Source organism: Eschrichtius robustus, chromosome X (genome assembly GCF_028021215.1).
Source record: "Eschrichtius robustus isolate mEscRob2 chromosome X, mEscRob2.pri, whole genome shotgun sequence".
NCBI classification, from domain to species: Eukaryota; Metazoa; Chordata; class Mammalia; order Artiodactyla; family Eschrichtiidae; genus Eschrichtius; species Eschrichtius robustus.
This window is the reverse complement of record NC_090845.1, coordinates 67,729,882-67,749,873: the sequence shown is the minus strand read 5'-3', so window position 1 is coordinate 67,749,873 and position 19,992 is coordinate 67,729,882. Positions and strand designations below refer to the sequence as shown.

The following is a 19,992-nucleotide window of genomic DNA, read 5'->3' as shown; positions in this document are numbered from 1 at the left end:
TTTATTGATCTTTGAAATGGCAGAGAAAGAGGTTCAAACCCAGGTCTCTCTGACTCCAAGGCCCTACACACATCCACCAGCCCTTGTGACCATGTTTCTCCGACTTATATCATCATGAAATACTTTTTTAAAAGCGTAATGGACTGAGGAGACACCAAGATGATTAAAAGGCAATAATGTGCTTGGATCACACCAGGCAGAATGTGGTCTCGCAGATTAACTAATTGTAGCAAGAAATTATGAAAAGGAGATTTGTATTTTTCATTTAGAAGAGAAGTTCCAAATTCTGTAAATTAAACCAACTTAATTTTCTTAATAATTAAATAGAACATACCTTTAAATATGTATTTTTATACTTTTATTATAATGTATGACCCCCACAAACATTTTTTAATCAAAAAAAAAAAGACTTGGCTATGGGGGCGGAGTTTAGGGGGGGTGGAACTTAGGCAGGGGCGGGATTTAGGGTGGTGCGGGACCTAGGCGGGTGGGGAAGTGCTGTTTGAGTGTGGGGTGGGGCCTAGGCGGGGAGACGTTCAAGCGTGGGGCGGGGCCTCTGCTTAGGACCTGCACCAAAGGGGAGAGGCAGCACGTACAAATGAGGGCCTCTGGAGTGTGGATTTCCGGAGTTTGGAGGTAGGGCCCTGAGTGAGGGTGTGTGGGTGGGGTTTAGGCCCAGCTCATTGGAGGGGGTCTCCGAGTATAGAGGTAGGGCCCTGGGTGGGGGTGGGGGGCGAGGCTTGGGCTCTGTGTGGCAGGAGGGAGGCTCCAAGGGCAGAGGATTAGGCCTGGGATCCCAACAGGCACCCCGCTGCCTAAGTGGACAGGGAAAGCACTGGCCCCCTTCCCTTCCGTTCCTTCTCGCCCCTCCCCCACCGCCTCCCCCCGGGTCTCCCCTGTTCCTGATGGACCCCTAACTGTGGGTGGGTCCTGCTGGGTGTAGGAATGCCTCCCCTCCCCCAGCCGCCCCTCAGTGGTGCCAGTCCCAGAGGTCCGGACTTTACTTTTGCTCCCTCTTCCCTCCCACTCCCTCAGGACCTGCACGGCCGGAGGGGGCCTAGGTGGGCAGAGGATCAGGCCCGGGATCTCAGCAGGTTCCAGGACCCAAGTGGGCAGGGGAAGCCTGGCCATGCTCCCTTTTGATCGTCTGTCCTCCCAGTGGTTCCCTAATTTCCTCCTTCGGGCATGGGATTCCTGCCTCTCAGGGGCGCCAGTCCCATCCTGCCTCCACTTCTCCTCCCCCTTCACTCCCCCCATGCCCCACATCCTACCCGGTGGCTGGGGGTTCCTCCCATCCCCTTAGGTGTCCGTGGTCCCCCACTGGTGCCTGGTAGGTGCCCTAGTTGTGAGGAGATGCGAATTCTGCATCCTCCTAGTACGCCATCTTTTGGACTTCTTTCATGCCTATTTTTAATTAACACTTTGGATTCACTTCACTTTCATGTCATGATCCTCTGAAAGAACATACCTGTGATGAGGGACTCATCTACCATAGAATGCCCTTCAATAACACGCCCATCCACTGGAAATTTGCCTCCTGGAACCACTTTAATGATGTCTCCACGTTGTACAAGTTCCACATCCACTTGCTCTTCACTGGATATGAGTTAAAATAAAAAGCACCATGACAGTATGCTTCTCCCCCTGATCTTTCCATGCAAGCTTTTTAGTTGACATCAAGCTTGTGGCCCCATAATTGCTACCAATGGAAGTTAGAACCAACATTTAAGTTAGGAACTACAGTGTCAGTCTTTTTCACTGTTGGGGAATAGCTCAGTACCTAGCACAAAGTAGCACTCTAAATATTTGTTGAATAGTCATTGAACTAATAAATGAAAGCTTTAGAAATAATGTAATGGGTTTTATTGAACAAAACAACTAATTTATTGTGTATATCTGCCAAAATAATTTTATGAGGAAAGGAATGAGAAATACAAAAAAACTGAAATCTAATCAAGTCTTTAGCTCTAACTTCCAGTTTACAGGTAATATAGGAGTTATAGAACAAGTTAAATGATTCCAGACGGAAACAGAGACAAATTTGGACTGTGGGATTTTCTAAAGGACAACTGATAGATGTTTCTTTACCAAGTCAAATGCATGGAGAGGGAGGAGCAGGGAGGAACAAGGGAGGGAGAATTGGAGAGAGGAGATGTTCTACATTAAAACAAACATGTCAGGAGAAAGACAAATACTGTGTGATGTCACTTATATGTGCAATCTAAAAAATACAACAAACTAGTGAGTACAACAAAAAAGAAGCAGACTCACAGATGTAGAGAAATAACTAGTGGTTACTAGTGGGGAAAGGGAAGCGTGAAGAACAATATAGGGTAGGGGATTAAGAGGTACAAACTACTATGTATAAAATAAATAAGCGACAAGGATATATTGTACAACATGGGGAATATAGCCAATATTTTATGATAACTATAAATGGAGTATAACCTTTAAAAACTGTGAATCACTACACTGTACACTTGTAACTTATATACTCTTGTACATCAACTATAACTCAATTAAAAAATCAAAAAACAAACAAACAGGGGCTTCCCTGGTGGCGCAGTGGTTAAGAATCTGCCTGACAATGCAGGGGACACGGGTTTGATCCCTGGTCCAGGAAGAGTGCACATGCTGTGGAGCAACTAAGCCCGTGCGCCACAACTACTGAGCCTGTGCTCTAGAGCCTGCGAGCCACAACTACCGAGCCCATGCACCACAACTACTGAAGCCTGTGCACCTAGAGCCCGTGCTCCGCATCAAGAGAAGCCACCACCATGAGAAGCCCGTGCACCACAGCGAAGAGTAGCCCCCGCTCACTGAAACCAGAGACAGCCCGCACGCAGCAACAAAGACCCAACACAGCCAAAAAAAAAAAAAAACTCAAAACTTAAAACAAACAAACAAACATATCAGTCAAATGCAGTGACACATGGACCTTTTCTGAATTCCATTTCAAACAAAGAAACTTAAAACAGTTTGGAGACAACAGGAGAAATGTTAATATGGACTGTGTATTAGATCACATTAAAGAATAATTGTTCATTTTGTTAGATGCAATATGGGTATTATAATTATATAAGCCTATGTCCTTTTTTAGAAATACAACAGGAATATCTGCAGTAAAACCATATAACTGGGATTTACTTTAAAATTCTACTGCAACAACAGAAAGAAAAATAGATTGTATAGATGAAGTAAAGTGTGGCAAAATGTGAATAACTGTTAAATCTGGGAGATAGATTATGTGAGTTCATTATACCTTTCTCTCTACTTCTGTGTATATTTGATATTTTTCCTAAGAAGTTAAAAAAGAGAAGGAAGAATAATGAAGGTAAATACCTCAAGACGATATTATCGGAGTCGAGAGTTACAATAGTTGCTTCTGTAGCTTGTAGTGAAATTAGTTTGGCAAGAGCCTCTGATGTTTTGCCCTATAAATTAAAACACATATGTTAACAATGCTAAGGAAGAAAAAGTCTTATGTAAAATAAAGGCATAATCTTTAACATTTACTTAAAAGACAGCTTTAGGAATGTTAATTAGTTCAAGTCAGAAAATGTTTCACTTTGAAAATATGAAGTACACAAAATATAAAATGTATTATTAGATATAATTTATAAATAAATAATGTAAATTAATAAGAAAAACAAGAGAACCCAATAGGTACATGAGCAAAGGACATAAATAGGCAATTCATTTAAGAAGAAATATAATACCTGCTGTATAGAAAAATGTTTATCTCTGCTATTACTGGAAGAAATGCAAACTAAAGCAACTCTATGATACCATTTAATGCCTACTAACTTAGCAAAAATTTAGATAGGAGTCAGTGCTGATGAAGTTGTAGTAAAACTACTTCACTAACATACCCTTTATGGCAAAAATTGTTAAGATTAGTAGCATGAGCCATAGAAAGATTTATGCCCTTTAATCATATCCTTTGTAATTTATCCTAAGATAGTAATTCAGTAGAAATAACTATTAAACATGAATATGTTTAATGCAGGATTACCTAAAATTAAACTCTGGAAACAATCTAACTGAGAACAAAACCAGAATGGTTTAGTAAATTATAGCACATTGACTTGAGAGAATATTATTCAGAAACACTGAGTAATTATCTAGACTGCAAAAATGGGGAAAAAACTTTAAAGTGTTAAGGGCACAAAGTGGTATGGATACCATGTTTGCCACTCTGTGAAATATAAACGTATGTGGAACAGGATTAGAAAGTGATTTCCGTTATACCATGGGATTGTGGGTGAATATTTTTCCATCATTATTTTAAATCTGTGGTCGCATCAGTTTTTCCATTAATAATGTGATATAAGTAAAATAAGTACTCTTAAATGTCTCTTAAAATAAACGTGGACACACTGTATTATCTAAAGTATTAATTCCATAAATTTGGTAAATCTTCTAAAGGAATATTTAACCTAAAAGACTGCCAAAACAAAAATACTTCTTTTAGTACATCGTTAACTACATAAATCAATGTATATTTCCAATAATTGGTCTAGAAAATATTATGGTCATTTACCCACCCAAGATTTTAATAAATGTCACCCTTTCTTACTTTACCTTTGCTACATGTTCCAGCCACCGGCCTAGTGCAATAAACACAAATAGCATAGGAGGTGTGTCAAAGAAAGTAACAGGGTTCACTTTGGCTCTCTCATACATTGCAACCAGAAGAATAACCAAAGAATAAGCAAATGCAATGGTAGTTGCCAGCACAATCAGTACGTCCATATTTGCAGTTTTATGCTTCAGTGCTTTGTAGGCCTGAATGTAGAAGTGCCAGCCTCCAAAAAACTGTAATATAGAAACAGTGATTAGTGCTTTTAAAAAAAGCTGAAATTCACATATATACCTCAATAACTAAGATATAGTATCAATGTTAATTTCCTTTGGCTTTTATTTAATCCATAAGCAACTAAGGAGAGATTATTTTTTTTGGCTGCACCATGCGGCCTGCAGGATCTTAGTTCCCCAACCAGGGATCGAACCTGGGCCATGGAGAATTCCCCTAAGGAGAGATTTTTTTTAAGCTGAAACAATAGTGCTTGTATTTTAGCAGATACGTGTGTGTGTGTGTGTGGATTCAAATTGTCATACAGGCCCTTGGCAGCTCTCTGCTATGATCCAATGGATATTTCATAATATAAAGAAAGTCAAGTGGTTCTTGGATTCTTCTTTTTGAAGCCAGCAAAAACAAGAACTAGGAAAAGAATTACATTCTTTTGACAATGATTTTTTATATAAAACTCACCTCCCTCTTTTCAAATTCAACTTATCACAAGCTATTGGATCTGTCCACTGTTTTCGTTAGGAAACATAACTGAAAAGCTTATTGTTCATTAGGATAGAGAAACATACTAAGATGTTTTAAAAATCATTATTGCTTTTTATAAGGATCAGAAAAAGGAATAGATCTATTAGATGGAAGTGTTCCACAGTAAAAGTTTATCTCAAAAGAAGAGTTGAAAAGTCCAAAGAAGACATACAGATGGCCAAGAAACACATGAAAAGATGCTCAACATCACTAATTATTTGAGAAATGCAAATCAAAACTACAGTGAGGTATCACCTCACAGTGGTCAGAATAGCCATCATCAAAAAATCTACAAACAATAAATGCTGGAGAGGCTGTGGAGAAAAGGGAACCCTCTTGCACTGTTGGTGGGAATGTAAATTGATACAGCCACTACGGAGAACAGTATTGAGGTTCCTCAAAAAACTAAAAACAGAATTACCATATGACCCAGCAATCCCACTACTGGGCATATACCCAGAGAAAACCATAATTCAAAAAGACACATGCACCCCAATGTTCATTGCAGCACTATTTACAATAGCCAAGTCATGGAAGCAACCTAAATGGCCATCGACAGATGAATGGGTAAAGAAGATGTGGTACATATATACAATGGAATATTACTCAGCCATAAAAAAGAATGAAATTGGATCATTTGTAGAGACGTGGATGGAACTAGAGACTGTCATACAGAGTGAAGTAAGTCATAAAAAGAAAAACAAATATCGTATATTAACGCATATATGTGGAATCTAGAAAAATGGTACAGATGAACCGGTTTGCAAGGCAGAAATGCAGACACAGATGTAGAGAACAAACGTATGGACACCAAGGGGGAAAGCGCGGGAGGGGGAGGATGATGAATTGGGAGATTGGGATTGACATATATACACTAATATGTATAAAATGGATAACTAATAAGAACCTGCTGTATAAAAAAAAGAAATAAAATTAAAAAAAGAAGAAAACATACAGAGAGTAATGAACTTAAGTGCTATGGAGAAATAATATAACTATTATGATTGTTTTATAGAATAAATTAATAATAAATATATCAAAATAAAATATATTTATAATATATTTAATATAATTAATATAAAGATAATTTTAATGCATTTAATATAAAATATAAATATAAAGAAATAAAATAACATTTTATCAAATTTTTTTCCAACTTAGATTGTTACAGAATATTGAGCAGACAATGTTATGTGGCAGCCTGGATGGAAGGGGAATCTGGGGGAGAATGGATACATGTATATGTACAGCTGAGTTGCTTTGCTGTGCACCTGAAACTACCACAACATTGTTTATCGGCTACACTCCAATATAAAATAAAAAGTTAAAAAAAAAAAAGAATATTGTGCAGTTCCCTGTGCTATACAAGTAGGTCCTTGTTGGCTATTATCCATTTTAAATATAGCAGCATGTACATGTCAATCCCAGACTTCCTACATGCATATGTATAACTGAATCACTTTGTTGTACACCTGAAACTAACACAACATTGTTAATCAATTGTACTCCAATATAAAATAAAAAGTTAAAAAAAGACAATAAAAATAAAATAAAGTATAACATTTTATTATTATAATAACTTTAAATATAAAGTTACATACAGTAGCAGATATGAATACCAAATTCACAACTGAAGATGAATTGAACTGTTATTCTCTGCTTTGTCATTAAACAGTATCCTTCGGGGTTAAAATGGAATTTATTATCTACTTTAACCACTCAGTTTAAGATTATTTTTGTAAAGCATCCAGCATAAAATGATCGTACTTCTGGCCAATATTTGTTGTACAATTGAAAATAGCCTCACCTGCCACATTTTGGCTATTTTTCATTATTAACAAATATACTTGCTAACATTTCACTTGCCTGTACAGGTACACACAATAAAAAAGATAGCAAATTCATAATGGACAATCCTGGCAGGATCTGGCGCTCCAGGAACATAGAAGAATGAATGCTAATCATTTCTTCTTGGCTCATGTTCTGATTATGGTGAAGAGTTGCAAGGTGGTGGTCCATAACCATCATATATATCATCAGCCCCATTACAGGAATACAGAAAAACAGGCTCACAAGAAAGGCCCGTCGCCATCTAATATAGAAAAGAAAAATCATTTGAGTAAATAGGTAATGGTTAAAGATTCTATGTACTATAAGGAAATATAACTTGTGACCAATTCCCACCCACTGTAAGGATGATATTGAAAAAACTGACATGCTAACAGTTTGTTAAATTTGTAAAGAGGGATCAAAATCTGTTTTTCACTGACATTCCAAAAGTACTTACTGTCTTATCTCTCGTTTATGGTCTAGGTGGCTTGCTGACCGGTCCTTCTTGACCAAAGAAGCTTCAAAACCTAAGCTCTAAGGAAATTCATGAGAAAACAATTACTTCACTGAACGTATAAATATTACCTACAGAAATTCTAAGCTGTGGTATTGTCATTAAGAACAACTCAATTCAATTACTAAGTGCAAGTCATTCTGGGGAATATAAAGATGAAGATGTGCTTCCTTCTCTTAATTACCTTTGTTTCTAATCTTTCATCAAAGAAATGAGTATTTTCTCAACTCTAGTTAATGTCTATCCTACTGTTCTCAAACTACTGATTTAACTCAAGTGCAGTTGTCCTCAGTAGAGGTTCTTATATCAAGAAGTCAACTAAAGCCTCCAATAAGTAATTTTGGAAAAAAGCAGAATCTATTACTTGGTCAGGGCGACAGAGTGTATGATGACCTAATAAGGACAGAATTGAGATATATACACTACTATGTATAAAGTAGATAACTAATAAGAACCTACTGTATAGCACAGGGAACTCTACTCAATACTCTGTAATGACCTATATGGGAATAGAATCTAAAAAAGAGTGGATATATGTATAACTGATTCACTTTGCTGTACAGCAGAAACTAACACAACATTGTAAAGCAACTATACTCCAATAAAAAAAAAGAGAATTCAGCAGTAAAATCATAAATCGTACACTTAGACAAGCATCTACTAGTACTGATGTATATTAATCACTTTATTTTTAATTTTAGCTTGGACATCTATCAAGTCATTGATCCATCCATCCCCTGAAAGTACAGAAAACTGAATAATAGGCCACAAAAGCTAGCACCATACTAAATATATTATTCAAGGGTTTGCATATGCAGTCTTTCCTCTTGTTGTACCAGAAAAAAGAACACGAATAAAAATTTTCCACAATAAAATAAAGTACAGAAAGAAAATTACACCTAAGTAAGACTCATATGAACATAGACAGTAACATACACTATATTTTGAACCGCTAGGGAAAATGCTGCCATCTTACATTTCTTGGCAGTATAACACAGTGAAAAGAGCAAGCATGAGCATTGGAGTCAGAAAGATTAGGCTCAAATCCCAGCTATGACACTTACTACCTATGTGACTTTGGGGAAGTAACTTATCTCATAACCTGAGTTTCCTCACCTCCAAAGTGAAGATGACAGCACTGTTGTGAGAATTACATCAAGAGTTGAAGCTTTGCAATTTTGGTAACTGGCACATAGTAGATACTCAATAATGCTAGCTTCACAAAGATGTTAATGGTATTACTATCTACATTAACAGGATCTTACCTGAATGATTAATATGCTTTTTAGATCATTAGAACACCAATGCTAGACCACAGTGAAACTTCTAAAGCACTTTCACATGTATTACCACTTAAGATTTACTGAAGACTGCAGGATGAATTTGTCACAGAGAAAAAGATTTGGTCTTTTAAATTTCTTACTTTAACTATGATATCATTTGCTTTGACCTAACAAACGATACAGCATCTAGCAGGATGCTTCACTTTCTTAGTGATTAACATGAATTTTACTCATAACAAATTGTACTTTGCTTACATTTTCTAAATATTTTTAAATGATCTGTGGTTCTGCCTTAAGTCTGCTCCTGATTAATAGTGCCAATGTGCCTTTACCTAATTCTTCCTGACGAAGACCAAAAAAAAAAAACAAAACAAAAAGGCAGACACACTTACATTAAATTTTGAGACAGACGTTGTCTATAGAGGTAAACAAAGGAATCAGATTTTTCTCATCATCTCTATCTGATACAAACCAGAAGTGATTCAAGGGAGTGCTGACTAGATAGGTAAGAACACAGAAATGCAAAGTCTTGGCACTTACTTCAATTGTATGAATAATATCTCTGGGACCAATAATTTCTGGATCATATTTAATATGTGCTTTGTTGGTTGCCAGGGCCACAGAGCAGTAGAAGATCCCTCCATGTTTTGTGAGGGTAGACTCTATTTTATGTACACAGGAGGCACATGTCATTCCTCTCACCTGTTAAAGACAAAGGCTTTGTTATTCATAAATATACTTTTTTCCTCCATCAAATGTGAGTTATTACTTTAAACTAAAAGAACTCTTGTAACAAGGAATTAACACACAAGATCTTATCTGCACTATTCATATGCTTTAGATTATGATCATTAGATCACTGTTTTTATATCACATTGAACAAAGATATGGTCCCAGCTGCAACATTAAGGATCTCATTAAGTCTCCCTCTTCCTGTTATTACTCAGTGATAGAGGACTTGACAACTATCATTGCTTCTTGTATTCAATGCCTTGCTTCCCTCTAGATTTTTTTCACCCTGCTAAAGTATATAAGTATGTATGTGTGTATATATATATATATATATATATATATATATATATATATATATCCTTTAGTATTACTTCTAGTGAAGGTTAATGGATAACAAAAGTGTTCTACCTTTGTCCAAAAATGTATTTTGCCCTATGTCTTGATTGAGGTTATACTTTAGTTGGGTATTAAATTCTAAAATGGAGGGGCAGGACTTCTGGAATGACTGTGTGAGGAGCTCAACAAATCATTTCCCCAAAGAGCAATGATAAAACTGGACAAAAGTTTCAAAAACCAACCACTGAAAGATTACGGGAAGTAACTAAAAAGAGTACACAACAAATTACAAAGTACTTATTCAAGAATATCCACCAAAAGAATATCATTAATAGTGGAGTGAGGATTTCTGAAAATTCTCTCCTCCACAAAAGCAGTGAGAAAACTGGCAAAAGTTGTTGGAACCACCTTTTTCAGAAAAGTTGGAAAAAAGGGAACCCTTGTACACTGTTGGTGGGAATGTAAATTGCTGCAGCCACTATAGAAAACGGTATGGATTTTCCTCAAAAAACTGAAAATAGAACTACCATATGACCCAGCAATTCCACTCCTGTGTATATACCCAAAGAAAGCAAAAACACTAATTAAAAAAGATGCATGTACCTCAATGCTCATAGCAGCATTATTTATAATAGCCAAGATATGGAAGCAACCTAAGTTCCATCAATAGATGAATGGATAAAGTAGATGTGATACACACACACACACAAAGACACACACACACACACACACACACACGATGGAAAACTACTCAGCCATAAAAAAAAGAATGAAATTTTGCCATTTGCAACAACATGGATAGACTTGGAGGGTATTATGCTTAGTGAAATAAGTCAGACAGAGAAAGACAAATACTGTATCTTATCATCTATATGTGGAATCTAAACAATAAAACAAGCAAATGAATATAATAAACAGAAACCTACACATAGAGAACAAGCTAGTGGTTACAAATGGGGAAAGGGAAAGGGGTTGGGGCAAGATAGGGGTAGGGATTAAAAGGTACAAACTACTATGTACAAAATAAATAAGCTATGAGGATATACTGTACAGCACAGGATATACAGCCAATATTTTACAATAACTTTAAATGGAGTATAATCTGTAAGAATTTTGAATCACTATGCTGTACACCTGAAACTAATATTGTAAATCATCTACACCTCAATTTTAAAAACTGATTAAAAAAGAAATATGAAAATTAAACAAAAGCTTACAGCAATGTAGGAAGCATTTATTCAAGAAAATCAGATGAATTCCAATAAAACAGCAAGCTATATGGCATTACAGTTTGCCATATTCCCATCCCCTCTCCTCCAGCTCTGGGGTAGCCATGAAGACCGATAGGCCACAATCATGGTGAAAAACAGCATCAGGGGAGCTACCAGAGAGGACAGAAAAGGACTGGAGTACCTTCAAAGCCTCATTCCCAGAGAACTGTCATTATTTGGCCTGTCTGATGGTTCTCTGAAATATCCCACTTGCAAAGATGTCTGTTTGTCCTGATGAACTCAGTGAATACAAAAAGCCTTTTCCCCAGGAGAATTTGTCAGAAACAATTAGAGGAAATTATTTAACCTTGTGGCTGCCTGAGCCAATGGATAACAGTTGGGGCGAACAACAGACTAACAAAAAAAGCCTAAAAAGGAAAGCCAGGAAGCAAGATGTCCATAAGCACTCCAACATATTCCTAGGAATCTAGAAGGCCATGCACATGCATAGGGTTATGCACATGTCCAGGGCTGTGTGTATGTTCAGAAAAGAACTGAAAAGGCCCTAACTTCTCACCTCAGGCTGACCTTTAGGCTCCATAGAAGCAGGAGTCGAAGGCTAAGGCAAAACTGACAACTGCATGGCTGAGTGTTCAAGGCATGCCCCAACATTTACAAAGAGCTCTTTAGCAAAGACTGGGAGACTTATCGGTTCCAGATATTTAAGGCAATCACTGTCTGATCATTAGCTGACAACTGAGCTAACTAAACAGAGATTTCAGTGGCCACACACAACAAAGAACATAGACTTTATAGAATTAGTTCAGAAGTCACTGAACAAACAATAACAATGACAAACAGCAACAAATAACAAACCCTGATGAGAGGGGAAGAATCTTATTTCCAGAGTTACTACATTATATTTTCAACAAAAAACTTTCAGACATACAATGAAACAAGAAAGTATGGCCTATACACAGGAAAAAAACTTTCCCTGACGAAGCCCAGACATTGGATTTACTAGGCAAAGATCTTGAATCAGCTATTTTAAATATATTCACTGAACTAAAGGAAATGATGTCTAAAGAATTAAAGGAAAGTATGAGACTAATACCCCACCAAACAGAGAGTATCAATAAAGACAGATTATTAGAAAGGCCCAATGGAAGTTTGGAGTTGAAAAGTACAATAATTGAAATGAAATCAGCGCCTATAGGGAAATTTATAAGTGCCAATATTTTAAAATAAGAAAGATCTCAAATAAATAACCTAACTTTCTACCTTAAGACACTAGAAAAAGTAAAACAAATTAAACCTAAAGCAAACAGATGGAAGGAAATAACAAAGATTAGAGTGAAAATTAACAAAAGAGAGAATAGAGAAAATCAACAAAACCAAAAGTTGATTACTTGAAAAGATTGACAAAACTGACAAACTTTTGGCTGGAGTGATGAAGGAAAAAAAAAAAAAAAAAGAAGACTCAAATGATTAATATCAAGAATGAGGACTGACTGCTAATAGGTATGGGGTTTCTTTTTTGGGGTAATGAAAATGTTTTGAAATTTGATAGTGGTGATTAGCTGTACAACTCTGAGAATATACTAAAAACCACTGAATTGTACACTTTAAAAAGGGTGAGTTTTATGGTATGTAAATTATATTTCGATAAAGCTATTAATTTTTAGAAGTCTTTAAAAAGTACAAACCAACCCATTCTTTTTAATAGCTGCTCAGTATCCCATGGTATGGATGTATGTATCAGTCTCCAATGACTGACATTTAGTTTGTTTCCTATCTTTTGCTATTATAAAAATACTATAATGAACATCTTTGCACACATATCATTTCATACATATCCAAATATGTCTGCTGGATAATTTCCTACAAGTGGAGCTTCTGAGGCAAAGGCTATGTGCAATTTTACTTTTGATAGATATTGCCAAATTCTTCTGTTGAGTCCTTGTCTCAATTGACATTCCACCAGCAATATATGAGAGATCAAACACAGTGTTAAGAAAATTGCTTTTTATCTTTACCAACCTCACAGATGGAAAATGGCATTTCAGTGCAGTTTTAATTTGCTTTACTCTTATTAAAAGTGACATCGAACATTTTTTCATTTAAGGAGGTATTGTTTTGGCTTTTCTGTGAACTGTCAGTTCATATCCTTTACCATCTTTCTTTTGGGTTGATGGCTCTTATTGATCTACAACAGTTCTTCATATATTAAGGAAATTAACCTTCATTTATGATATAAATTACAATTATTTTACTTGCCTTTTGACTTTGTTTATGGTGTTTTTCTCCCAAGAAGAAATTTTTATGTACCTGAAGTTATCAACCTTGTCTTTTATGGATTTTGTATGATATTTAGAAAGACTCTTCCTACTCTAATATTATTTTTTAAATGATAGATTGGATGTTATCACTGGGAAAAGCTAGGTAGAGGCTACAGGGAAATCCTCTGTACTATTTTTGCAATTTCTTTGTGAGTTTAAAATTATTTCCACAATGGACTGATGGACTGATGTATGATAAAACAAATACTGTAAAATGTTAATTGTAGAATCTATGCAGTGTGTATAAGAATGTTCAACTGTACAATTCTTTTGACTTTCCTGATGTCTGAAATTTTTAAAATAGAATATTGAAAAAAGCTCCAAATATTTCTTCTAGTAATTTCATGGTTTTATTTTTTACATTCAAATTTTTGTTTGAGCTGGAAGTTATTTGGTACAGGGTTAAATTTTTTGTTATAATTATTTAAGTTATACAAGTAAAACTTGATTGGCTGAGTTGGAGAAAATGTCATTTTAAACCAATATGCCTTATACCTGGTTTTATGACTTTATTTATAAAATTTGTCTTTAATGCATCTAGAATTTATTCTTTTACGTGCTACTAGGTAGGAATCATACTATATTTTAAAAGTTGATTTTCATTTATTCATTCAAACTCAATTCTTGTTTATTGGTTCTTAATAGAGATGATTATCTTTTACATTCTATGCTTGAAGGCCACCGTTGTCATATCTTTCCAGTTTCCTTAATTTTCATTTTATGTTTTATTGTCCCAACATTTTAATTATCTTTCAAACTCTTTTCTGAATTCTTGCCAAGTTTTTCCTGCAAATTCTATTAACCACACAAAATGTCTCACTTACAACAAGTTCCAAAACACCATCCCCTTCATCAGCATTTTCCATCACAGAGGCTCCAAATCCAAGCTCTCGGATTAACTCGGCTATCATCGGGGGTTGTATGACAGCAGGGTTATATCTTACTTCTGCCTTCCCAGCCATCAGAGCCACAAGTACAGAATATATTCCTAGGAATATTGAAAAGAAAAACAATTCAGATAACATTTCTCATAAAAATAATAATCTTATAATAGTTTTTTTTTCATTTAACTGTGAAAGGATTAAGTGAATCTGGAGAAATTTATTTCTTCACTTTTATACAGTCTTGAACCCCAATCAAATAAAACTATTTGAAAAGAAGGCCTCATTTTTAAAAACTTTTTAGTATGGAAATTTTCAAATACATACACACACACAAAAGAGAAAACAACATAATAAACTTGATGTACCCATCTCTCAGCTTCAATAATTATCAATAACACTGGGCTGCTCTTGTTTCATATATATTCCTACCCACTCACTCCCTGCCCTTTACCCTGATTATTTTGAAGCAAATCCCAGATATCGTATCATATGTAAATATTTAAATACATATCACTAAAAGATAAGACACTTTTCTTTAAAAAAGAACCATAATACCATTATCAAACCTAAAATAATTCCTCAATATCATCAAATATCCAGGCAATGTTCACATTTCCACAACTGTCTTACAACTGTTTAACACTGTTTGTTTGTTTGCTTGCATTGGGATCCAAATAATGCCCATGAATTGTAATCGACTGAGACCTTATCATGTAAATATAAAGTATTTTTAGAAACTCATAAGACAGAGTCCTAGAGAAAGGAACTCGTGTACTTAGGAAATGACTGCAGTTGTAGCAAAGAACCCAAGAATATACCAACATACACGTTACAATATTGCCAAATAACAGTAATTTCTTTCTCAAGTTTTATTGTCTGACACACACTAATCTAAAATGCCCTTATTCCTAAGAAAAAAAAAGTGCCACACAACTTAACAAAGAAGTTCAATTTATGGCAGTCATGCTGTTCTCTGCTATAAGCATTTTGTTAACAACCATCCCACTTCTCTAGGCCAGCTATTGCTGTCACTGCCAGGAAGAAAATTAATAACGTGAAGCAGAAACAGCAGTTCTTTCTAGGAATCAGCAGCACTTGGTGGCTACCTGACAGGGAATAGGGATCAACAGTCCATAGGTTAGCTCTGGGTTTTAACAAAAAGAAAAAAATCCACATATTAATTTAATAATAGTTTTTAATAAGAAGACAAAGTATCTAATATAATCTAAGTTTTCTATATAAAAGTGGTTAAAAAAATAAAATAAAATACTATTCTTTTCTTTGGAAAAAATAATGGTTACACACAGGGTTTTGTGGGTACCAAATAATTCAGAAGATAAGATCACAGGAAAGTATCAGTAATAAGAGAAGGGTATAGAGAAAGTAGGAAAAAAATCTTGCTTCAGTTGAATGTAATCTACAGCCAAAGAGAAAGAGAAAATCTGGTTTTTCAAGTTTCAAAAACATGTTTCATACTTATATAAATTATGGACAATTTTTAAAATTCTTACTTCAAAATATAATTAGAACTCTATCAATTCATTTTTTAAAATATAATGCAGATGAAACTGAGGGAAGACCAGTGCCACTTAATTAAAAAAACAAAAGTGAATGTAGTGACCCCAGCTAGGGCAATGGCATGCCTAATTGGGTTAGGAGGAAGTAAAGGGGTAGTAGAAGGTAACTGGAAGTATCAGCTTAATGGATTAAAAAAGAAAAAAGATCTGTAACTGTAATTTGTAACAGGCATTGCTTGTCTCATGAGAAAGGCTATTTCTGAACTGCCCCAAAAGAGTTTGTTCTAAAATTAAACAGACCCCTTGAAAACTCCTTTTTGCTTTCATTTGCTTGCAACCTCCCTCCTGTTCTTTTTTTTTTTAAACTAATTAATTAATTTATTTATTTTTGGCTGTGTTGGGTCTTCGTTTCTGTGCGAGGGCTTTCTCTAGTTGCGGCGAGCAGGGGCCACTCTTCATCGCGATGCGCGGGCCTCAAACTGTCGCGGCCTCTCTTGTTGCGGAGCACAGGCTCCAGACGCGCAGGCTCAGTAGTTGTGGCTCATGGGCCTAGTTGCTCCGCGGCATGTGGGATCTTCCCAGATCAGGGCTCGAACCCGTGTCCCCTGCATTGGCAGGCAGATTCTCAACCACTGCGCCACCAGGGAAGCCCCCTCCTGTTCTTTTTTAATCACTCAAAGTGTAATTTAGCCCTGACTGCATTCTAATTAGATATAATGGAGGCTGAAATGAAGGATACAGAAATGACAGAATGCGAATCAGATAATATTAAACTGAAGATGGCTCTAGTGTATAACATACATTTTGTTACAATAATGTTCTGGCCTTTACATTTAAGGTGATTCTACTGGCTACAGAATTGCATTATTACTATATATACTTTGAGTTATTTCCCCAATAGTGGGGATAAGCTTATAATAATCATATTTATTCAGCCCTTCTGACTAACAGCACGTATCATTAAGATTATCTTGGGCGAAGACTGCTTGAGTACCAAACCTATGACTTCAGGCTCATTAAACATACTCACATATCTCTATGGTTAACAAATCTACTATGCATACTGCGAAGTCCATTAATGTGAGTGCAAAATTATAAGCTAAAACATCTGAGTGTGACTGAATAAAAAAATTTATTGTAGAATGGCTTGAAGATGGTGGACTAGAAGGACGTGCTCTCACTCCCTCTTGCGAGAGCACCAGAATCACAACTAACCGCTGAACAATCATCGACAGGAAGACACGGGAACTCACCAAAGAGATACCCCACATCCAAAGACAAAGGAGAAGCCACAATGAGACGGTAGGAGGGGCGCAATCACAGTAAAATCAAATCCCATAACTGCTGGGTGGGTGACTCACAAACTGGAGAATACTTATACCACAGAAGTCCACCCACTGGAGTGAAGGTTCTGAGCCCCACGTCAGGCTCCCCAACCTGGGGGTCCAGCAACAGGAGGAGGAATTCCTAGAGAATCAGACTTTGAAGGCTAGCAGGATTAGATTGCAGGACTTTGACAGGACTGGGGGAAACAGAGACTCCACTCTTGGAGGGCACACACAAAGTAGTGGGCACATCGGGACCCAGGGGAAGTAGCAGTGACCCCATAGGAGACTTAACCAGACCTATCTGCTACTGTTGAAGGGTCTCCTGCAGAGGCGGGGGGTGACTGTGTCTCACCGTGAGGACAAGGACACTGGCAGCAGAAGTTGTGGGAAGTATTGCTTGGCGTGAGCCCTCCCAGAGTCTGCCATTAGCTCCACCAAAGAGCCAGGTAGGCTCGAGGGTTGGGTCGCCTCAGGCCAAACAAGCAACAGGGAGGGAACGCAGCCCCACCCATCAGCAGACAAACAGATTAAAGTTTTACCCAGCTCTGCCCTCCAGAGCAACACCCAGCTCTACCCACCACCACTCCCTCCCGTCAGGAAACTTGCTCAAGCCTCTTAGATAGCCTCATCCACCAGAGGGCAGACAACAGAAGCAAGAAGAACTACAATCCTGCAGCCTGTGGAACAAAAACCACATTCACAGAAAGATAGACAAGATGAAAAGGCAGAGGACTATGTACCAGATGAAGGAACCAGAAAAAACCCCAGAAAAACAACTAAATGAAGTGGACATAGGCAACCTTCCAAAAAAAGAATTCAGAATAATGATAGTGAAGATGATCCAGGATTTTGGAAAAAGAATGCAGGCACAGATGGAGAAGACGCAAGAAATGTTTAACAAACACCTAGAGGAATTAAAGAAAAAACACCTAGAAGAATTAAAGAACAAACAAACAGAGATGAACACTACAATAATTGAAATGAAAAATACACTAGAAGGAATCAATAGCAGAATAACTGAGGCAGAAGAATGGATAAGTGACCTGGAAGACAGAATGGTGGAATTCACTGCTGCAGAACAGAATAAAGAAAAGAGAATGAAAAGAAATGAAGACAGCCTAAGAGACCTCTGGGACAACATTAAACACAACAACATTTGCGTTATAGGGGTCCCAGAAGGAGAAGAGAGAGAGAAAGGACCCAAGAAAATATTTTAAGAGATTATAGTCAAAAACATTCCTAACATGGGAAAGGAAAGAGCCACCCAAGTCCAGGAAGCACAGAGAGTCCCATACAGGATGAACCCAAAGAGAAACACTCCGAGACACATAGTAATCAAACTATCAAAAATTAAAGACAAAGAAAAATTATTGAAAGCAGCAAGGGGAAAATAACAAATAACATACAAGGGAACTCCCATAAGGTTAACAGCTGATTTCTCAGCAGAAACTCTACAAGCCAGAAGGGAGTGCCATGATATACTTAAAGTGATGAAAGGGAAAAACCTACAACCAAGATTACTCTACCCAACAAGGATCTCATTCAGATTCGATGGAGAAATCAAAAGCTTTACAGACAAGCAAAAGCTAAGAGAATTCAGCACCACCAAACCAGCTCCACAACAAATGCTAAAGGAACTTCTCTAAGTGGGAAACACAAGAGAAGAAAAGGACCTACAAAAACAAACCCAAAACGATTAAGAAAATGGTCATAGGAACATACATATCGATAATTACTTTAAACGTGAATGGATTAAATGCTCCCACCAAAAGACACAGGCTTGCTGAATGGATACAAAAACAAGACCCATATATATGCTGTCTACAAGAGACCCACATCAGACCTAGGGACACATACAGACTGAAAGTGAGGGGATGGAAAAAGATATTCCATGCAAATGGAAATCAAAAGAAAGCTGGAGTAGCTATACTCATATCAGATAAAATACACTTTAAAGTAAAGAAATGTTACAAGAGACAAGGAAGGACACTACATAATGATCAAGGGATCAATCCAAGAAGAAGATATAACAATTATAAATATATATATGCACCCAACATAGGAACACCTCAATACATAAGGCAACTGCTAACAGCCAAAAAAGAGGAAATTGACAGTAACACACTAATAGTAGGGAACTTTAACACCTCACTTACACCAATGGACAGATCATCCAAACAAAAAATTAATAAGGAAACAGAAACTTTAAATGACACAATAGACCAGATAGATTTAATTGATATTTATAGGACATTCCATCCAAAAACAGCAGATTACACTTTCTTCTCAAGTGCACATGGAACATTCTGCACGACTGATCACATCTTGGGTCACAAATCAAGCCTCAGTAAATTTAAGAAAATTGAAATCATATCAAGCATGTTTTCTGACCACAACACTATAAGATTAGAAATGAATTACAGTAGGGCTTCCCTGGTGGTGCAGTGGTTGAGAATCTGCCTGCCAATGCAGGGGACACGGTTCAAGCCCTGGTTTGGGAAGATCCCACATGCCGCAGAGCAACTAGGCCCATGAGCCACAATTACTGAGCCTGCGCTTCTGGAGCCTGTGCTCCGCAACAGGAGAGGCCACGATAGTGAGAGGCCCGCGCACGGCGATGAAGAGTGGCCCCCGCTTGCCGCAACTAGAGAAAGCCCTCGCACAGAAACGAAGACCCAAC

The 19,992-nt window shown here is 36.9% G+C and overlaps 1 protein-coding gene across 1 annotated transcript in view; it reads right to left on the bottom strand.

The window, feature by feature from the left end:
- Nucleotides 1-19,992, bottom strand: part of ATP7A (ATPase copper transporting alpha) — a 142,219-nt gene that overhangs the window by 23,362 nt on the left and 98,865 nt on the right. Inside the window, exons 6-12 of the mRNA XM_068532484.1 lie at nt 14,408-14,571; nt 9,506-9,667; nt 7,626-7,702; nt 7,205-7,430; nt 4,585-4,818; nt 3,343-3,434; nt 1,469-1,596 (exon numbers count right to left, since the gene is read on the bottom strand). Of these exons, the coding sequence (XP_068388585.1) occupies nt 1,469-1,596; nt 3,343-3,434; nt 4,585-4,818; nt 7,205-7,430; nt 7,626-7,702; nt 9,506-9,667; nt 14,408-14,571 (1,083 nt within the window). The remainder of the gene's footprint in view (nt 1-1,468; nt 1,597-3,342; nt 3,435-4,584; nt 4,819-7,204; nt 7,431-7,625; nt 7,703-9,505; nt 9,668-14,407; nt 14,572-19,992) is intronic.